The following is a 7,490-nucleotide window of genomic DNA, read 5'->3' on the forward strand; positions in this document are numbered from 1 at the left end:
GGTTGGCGCAGGATAGAGCAGGGTTTAGGGCTGTTGTGCATAGGGTCGCTATGAGTCGGAAACGACTCGACGGCACATAACAACAACAACAACAACAATCTCCTTGAAAAATGAATTTGGTATCTTTATTGGGATTGCACTGAACATATCGATTGCTTTTGGTAGGATTGTCATTTGCACAATATTGAGCCTTCCTATATCCACAAACAAGGAACATTTTTTCCATTTATTTAGGTCTTTTATTATGTCTTACAGAAACGTTCGGTTGTTTTCTCTCTACACGTCTTTTGTGTCTCTAGTTAGGTTCACTCCCAAGTATCTCGCTTTGTGGTTGGCTATTGTAAATGGTATTCTTTTCTTGGTTTCCTTCTCTTTGTTACGGATTTTTGGACATTGATCTTATATCCTGCTCCTCTACTAAATTGATATACTACTTCTAACAGGGTTGTTGTTGTTGTTGAGTCTCTGGGGTTTTCTGTGTACACTATCATATCATCTGCATATGATGATAGTATAACCTTCTCTTTGCTGAAATGGATGCCTCTGATTTCCTTCTCTTGTCTTATTGTCTTCAATACAATATTGAATAGAAGTGGTGACAATTTTCATCCTTGCCTGGTACCTGCTGGTAAGGAAAATGCTTTCAGTCTTTCACCACTGAAAATGATATTAACTCTTGGTTTTGCATATATATTTCTCACTATGTTGAAGAAATTTCCTTCTATTCCAATTTTGCTGAATGTCTTTATCAGGAAGGGGTGTTGGAGTTTATCAAATGCCTTTTCTGCATCAATTGCTAAGGTCATATGGTTCTTGTTATTTGCTTTGTTAATATGGTGAATTAAGTTGATTGTTATTATGTTGAAACATCTTTACATATCTGTTATGAATCCTACTTGGTCGTGATGAATTATTTTTTTATGTGCGTTTGGATTCTATCAGCTAGGATTTTGTTAAGGATTTTTGCATCTATATTTATGATAGATATTGGTCTCTAGGGGTTTTTTTCTTGATAATATCTTGCCTGATTTTGGTATTAGGGTTGTGCTTGCTTCATAAAATTACTCTGGGAGTGTTTCTTCTTTTTCTATTTTTTTGAAAGTAGAATTGGTGATAGATCTTCCCTGAATGTCCGATAGAATTCAGCTCTGAAGCCATCTGGTCCAAGTTTTTCTTATGGGGAAGTCTTTTTATGACCTGCTCAATTTCTTCTTTTGTAATGGGTCTGTTCAAGTGTTCTAAATCTGTTCGGGTTAATCTGGCCAGGGCATGAGTTTTAAGGAATTTGTCCATTTCCTCTAGGTTTCCAAATTTATCAGAGTATAGTTTTTCATAGTATTCCAATATTATCAGTTTGGTTTAATCTCATTTTGTTGTGCTGTCACCTCTATAATTTCTTAATTGAATTATCTGTGTCTTCTCCTTTTTTCTTTTATTAAATTTTCCAGTGGTTTATAAATTTCATTGACTCTTTTGAAAAACCAGCTTCTGGTCTCATTGATGGTTTCTTTCTTTTTTTTTTTTTTCTGTTCTCTATCTTATTGGTTTCAGGTCTTGTCTTTATAATTTCCTTTCTCTAGAGGTTTTAGCATTAGATTGTTTTTCCTTTTCTAGTTGATGAAGGTGTTGAGTTAGATAATTTTTCCCCCCTTTTTTATGTGTGTGTCTTTTGCTGCATCCCAGAGGTGGTTTTGGTATGTTGTATTTTCATTTTTATTTGTTTCAAAGAAGAATTATTTCATTCCTTCTTTTCTTTTCATGTTCTAGTCAAGTGTTATTTAGCTTCCACATGGGTAGTTTTGTAAGCTTTACCCTATTATGGTTAATTTTTAGGTTTTGGCCAATGGTTTAATTTTGAGTTAACTAACACGAGAGAGAGAGAGAGAGAGAGAGAGAGACAGAGACAGAGAGACAGAGATGCAATTTACAGACAACCTTAAACACAGCAAAGTAATCAGTAAAAGGGTAAGTAAGCACACATAAGTAAATGGGACTCTCTGCCCTGATCTGGGCACTGTATCCTTTTTGAGCAGCAAACACCTGTGTGGCAGGTGAGGGCTTATTTGACTTTGTAAGTTGCTGGTACAAAGAACCACAGAATCTACACAAAAGGTCTGTGGTTTAGGGAAAAATCTTGGTGCTTTCTAGAAACATCTGACATTCCTGATGCAATCAATTCAAGTCAAGTAGAGCTGTGAAGGCCAAAGGGAGCTGGGCATTATTTATCTACATTCGTCGAATCATTCCTGCCACATGGAAAGAAATACTCACTTTGGGGCAAAATGCTTTGCTGTTGGTTGGCAGGAACTGCGTGGTTTTGAAGTTGATGTAAGAGGAAATAGTCTGGAAGTGAAAAGATAAAGAATTAAAATGTGAGAAATGAAAGTTCCGAAACCTGGTTTAATACCCCCAGATTGGTATCCCCGTAACAATGGGTGCAGTAGAGTGAGTTCCAACTCATAGAAATCCAATGAATGAGGCCACCCAGTCTGGTCTCCCCATCATAGTCACTGCTGTGCCTATGCTGATGTTGCAGCCACTGTCCATCCAGCTTGTTGAGAACCTCCCTTTCTTTCAATAACTCTATTTTTCTTTCCATTTTTTTATTTGAGTGATGGTTTACAAATCATGAGTTTTTCACTCATTCATTCATAGATACTTAGTTTTTTAACATTAATTATAATTAGTTAAAATGTCTAATCAAATTATTGTGTTTGCCTTTCTCTTCATCTCCCCCCCGTTTTCCCCTCTCCTATATGAATTCTATCCGTATGTTAACCTTCCCTTAGTTTTTGCATTTTTATTTCTACTTATTTTTATTTTATATTGATTTGCATACAATACTCACATATACCGTTTATCATTCACGTCCCTTAAATTTCATGCGTTTCTTCATTTACACTGTGTTTCAAACACTGACTCATATACATTGTGTTTTATAAAATTAATCACTATTAATGACTATTATTAGCCTGTCTTTCCAGGTCCCCACTGGATCTTTCCTAATTCCGTCACCATCCCATCCCCCACCCCAACAAACTCAATTATCCTAGAGATTTTCTCCCTGTCTCACTTTCTATCCTACTGTCCCCTCCCCTTGCTCTTGTAGACTTTTCGTATACATCTTACTACTTATCCTCCTATTTTTACAATAATGATCTTATGCAGTATTTGTCCTTAGGATATTGAGTTCACTCAGCATAAATATCTCTAGACTCTTCCATATTATATAGTCTTTTACAAAATCCTTGTAGAAATCCTGTACAACCCAGCTATTGATTTTCACTACTAGGAATACATCCCAAAGAAAACAGAACCAGGACACAAATGGAGATTTGTACACCCACGTTCATAGCAGTGTTATTCACAATAACAAGAAAATGGAAAAACAGCCCAAAAGTCTATCAGCAAATTGAGAAATTATGGTATATTCACACAATGGAATACTATGCAGCAGTAAGAAAATCTTAAGACTTTTTTCCCCTTGTTTTTTAGTGTTTTGTTTTATTAATTATTTTAATGTAACATATATATATTTTAATGCGTATTTTTCCATTTAATTTTCCCCCCATTCATTTATTGCTGCACATTTTCCTCACTGCCCACCCCTCCTCCCCAGTTCGTTTTTCTCTTTGAAGAAAAAAAAATTCTCTCATTGTTATACCTTTCCCCCAGTCCACAGTCCACTTTAATATGTATTTCTTTTTCTGTAATCTTGTCATGAAAATAATACCTAATCCTATATTCCTTTTAACAATTTTCTCTCTCATCTGTTTCAATGCAGTATACATTATTTATCCCCTCTTTTCTCAGGTCCTCTCCAACCCCGATGTCAGTGCCACTTTACAACAATGACATCATGCAGTATTTGACCCTTGGCTTTTATATTAGTGGTCTTATGCCATAATTGGCATTTTGTGGCTGACTTGTGTCACTCGGCATAACTTGTTCTAGATTCATTCATTTTTGTGCATTATTTCACAAATTCTTAGTCATTTTTTTTTTAGCAATACATAATACTTGACCGTGTGACGGCACCATAGTTTCTCTTTAGCCATTCATCAGTGGATGGGTTCTTGTGACCTCCTCTTTTCTAAAGCATGATGCCATTCTCTAGGCACTGATCCCTCCTGATAACATGCCCTCACTTCCAGCAAGCATTCTGGTCATGCTTCTTCTGCATCATATATGTTTTCTCTTCTAAAAACCTAAAGTGTTTTCAGCATTCTCCACCAATACCATAATTCAAAGGCACCACTTTCCTGATCTTTCTTATTCATTGCCTAGTTTTTGCATGCATGTAGGTCAATTGGAAATACTATGAATTGGATCAGTCCCATGAAAAACTCAAACTCATTCACAGTGAGTAGGAAGACACTCATAGCTGACCCTCCACCACAGTTCCAAGGCTGTAAATTGCACAAGAGGAGATTGCTTGTCCTCCCATGGACCCCCTGGTAGGTTAGAACTACCAGAGAGGGGTCACCTTTAGGTTTGTGGTGCACCCTATAAACCTAGCCACCAGAGCTCTTTTTAGCCCTATTCTAATCCCAAACATTGAAAGGAAAAATTGGAATAGATTATCTGACAACTGTCATCTTTACAATCTGGATGATTTTGTGGAACCCCAGACTCAAAGCCTTGGCACTTGTTGACACCCAGGGAGCCCTGAGGTCGGCAGCATGAAGTTCACAAAGCACTTCATCCCATACCCAGGGGCCAGTTGTTGCTAAGGTCTGGGGCGGGAAGCTGTCTTCCAAGTTGCAACTCTGAGACTAGTAAAATCAATGTGCAGGCCACAGCTTGCAAATAAGTGCTGTGCTAGGCTTCCTAGCCCACTGGAATTCTGCTGCCAAGTCCACCGTTTTGAAAATCTCATGAGAGAAAGAAGGTTGCAAATGAAACCCAAGCCCCCTGGTCTTACCCTATCCCAAAAGTTCTTACTTGGGCTTCCCTGTGCCCTTGCCTGGTGGCCGAGGGGTCTTGATGAGCTTCCGCGGTCCCAAGTTCCAGGGGTCCCAGCAGGTGCAGTAGATGAGAGGATTAGGGTACATGGCTCAAAGTTGGGATGAGTTTTGTTTGCCAGGTCACAAAACTCTTGCTAAAATGGGGGACAGTACAGAGGGTTAAACCGTCAGAGCCAACCAGTAATGTCTTAGAGATAAATTGAGAAGAACCCAGAACACAGATAGATTCTAAAAGTTGTTGATTTGACACAAGTCTTGTTTATGGATAACACGTCTCTCCTGATTATGCAGGAGAGCTGACCTCAAAGCAATTGAAAATGTGTCATAATTGAGTGCTAATGTATTGAGTATTTCACATTAAATATTCAATTATTATCATCAAATTTTACAGGTGAGTCTACTGAGGCTTGGTGAGGCCAAAGATATCGCAGAGTTGGGGATCAAGAGAAGGTATGAGATCACAGGGAGGAGATGCAAAGGGCTTTGAGTAATGGTCATTTATCAACAGTTTATCATAGAATTTGAGTAACTGTGCATACCAGTTAAATTACAATCCTTGACTTCCAATACTCTTCCAGGAAGGAACCACTATTAATATTTGTTTTGAGTATCTTTCCAGAAATATTGTATTATATAATATTGTATTATATGCATAGTATGGATTTATTTGTCTATATTCATATATACATATATGTGTGTGTATATACATATATATATTTAAACACACACACATATATAACTTTCACATGAAATTATAGAATTTGTACCAATGATATACTTTACTCATATATAAATTATAGAGGTATAATTTAGAAAAAAATTATAAATTATTATTTTTATTTATAAATTATGACATTGTTATATATGTATATATTTATAACACTATATACATGCATAGCTCACTTTGAGTCAGAAATGACTTAATGGTGCAATATATATATTTAGATATTTCCATATCAGCATAAGCTACTGCATTCAGTCACTTGACTTTTCATTGTAGGCATCTAACCCTGTAGCTTTCCCCCCTTTCCCTGCCTTCCAAATACTCTTTCTTGCTCTCTTTCCTTTTCTGCATCTCTTCCAAATGATTTTAGCTGAGATTCCATAGGCTAACTGTGCCAACTGATGACACCACAGCCTTTGCTGAGCCCAGCTGAGAATTCAGAGAAGTTAACATTTAAAAGCTAGCGGGGGTGGGGGGTGGGGGTGGGAATGACATAAAACATCTCTTCCAAAAAGCTTACCTGGGACTGACCAAAGATTTGCTTTTCTCATATGGCTCCTACCCCAAGTTAAGTTTCAAAGAAATCGCAATGTCATAGAGAAACTCCCATCAACACAAAATCAGAGCAGGGCAAATCCAGAAGTTACAGAACTCAAAAGTTCAGTGGTCATTCCAGTTGATTGACATAGCTAAGCAGAAAAATCCACAGTATTTGTAAAGAGACCTCGTCACAAGTGAATCCAATAAAAACTTTTAAAATTCTGAACTGGCATAAACGTGGGTTTCTCTTTTCATCAATACAAACCAGTAGGAGTCTCTCAATATTGTAATGAGGTTAACTAGAGGAGAAAGTTGCCCTTCCATTCAGACTTCCTTGACCTGAGCCAGTTAAGTCCTCTGTCCTTAGGAGATGGCCAGCAGAGCTTTGTTTGTTGTTGCTATGGAAACAGAATGACAACACCTCATTGGCTAAGAGCTCTCAGCCCTTAGAGAAAGCTGGAGAAGCCAGTTAAGATAGTCTTCAAGGCTGGAATCAGTGGACCTCAACAGCAAGGAATTCACAGTCCTAAGCCTGGTTTCCGGGAGCCTGGTGGCTTAGTGATAAGGAGCTGCACTACCAACGTGAAGGCAAGAGGTTTGAATCCATCAGCAGCTCCGCAGGAGAAAGATGTGCAATCTCCTCCTGTGCGATTTATTTATTGTTGTTGTTAGGTGCCGTCAACTGGAGTCTGACACATAGCGACCCTATGAACAACAAATGTGAACCCTGTCCTATCTTGACCATCTGACACTCGAGTCCATTGCTACAGTCACTGTGACCCAATCGCCTGGAGGGTTCTCCTCTCTTTCCCTGACCCTCTCCCTCTCCGAGCACGATGTCCGTTTCTCAGTAGTAACATGTCCAACGTAGATGAGATGAAGAGTTGTCATTCTTGTCTCCAAGGACCATTCTGGCTGCACTTTCTTCAAGACATGCCTGTTTGTTCTTTCTATGCAAAATTCACACCTCTAAAAACTCTCAAGAGGACCAACTGTGAGCCAGCTCTGACTCCATGGTACACAACTCTGTTTTCTACCTTCACTGATGAAGAGTAAACAACTCTGGTTTCTGTCATCAGGCAAAGTGAACAAGATACATTTACTGAAGTAATAGAAATCATGTTAAACTATTCTCAATATATAATAGGCCTATGGCAATAAATGACAAACAGAATCTGAAACATTAATGTCTCTGCTACTTACTAATAGAAATCTCTAAAAGTCCAAAATAAGTATGTTTTTATTTGAATTTAAAATAT

The 7,490-nt window shown here is 37.9% G+C and overlaps 1 protein-coding gene across 1 annotated transcript in view; it reads right to left on the minus strand.

The window, feature by feature from the left end:
* The window catches only part of ALS2CR12 (amyotrophic lateral sclerosis 2 (juvenile) chromosome region, candidate 12), a 33,671-nt gene extending 28,617 nt beyond the window's left edge, over positions 1-5,054 (minus strand). The window contains exon 1 of the mRNA XM_006889145.1: positions 4,945-5,054. Within this exon, the coding sequence (XP_006889207.1) occupies positions 4,945-5,054 (110 nt within the window). The remainder of the gene's footprint in view (positions 1-4,944) is intronic.
* Positions 5,055-7,490: the final 2,436 nt, after the last annotated feature.

This window comes from Elephantulus edwardii, unplaced genomic scaffold (genome assembly GCF_000299155.1).
Source record: "Elephantulus edwardii isolate Elephantulus edwardi_28Jun2011 unplaced genomic scaffold, EleEdw1.0 scaffold00075, whole genome shotgun sequence".
Taxonomy (NCBI): Eukaryota; Metazoa; Chordata; class Mammalia; order Macroscelidea; family Macroscelididae; genus Elephantulus; species Elephantulus edwardii.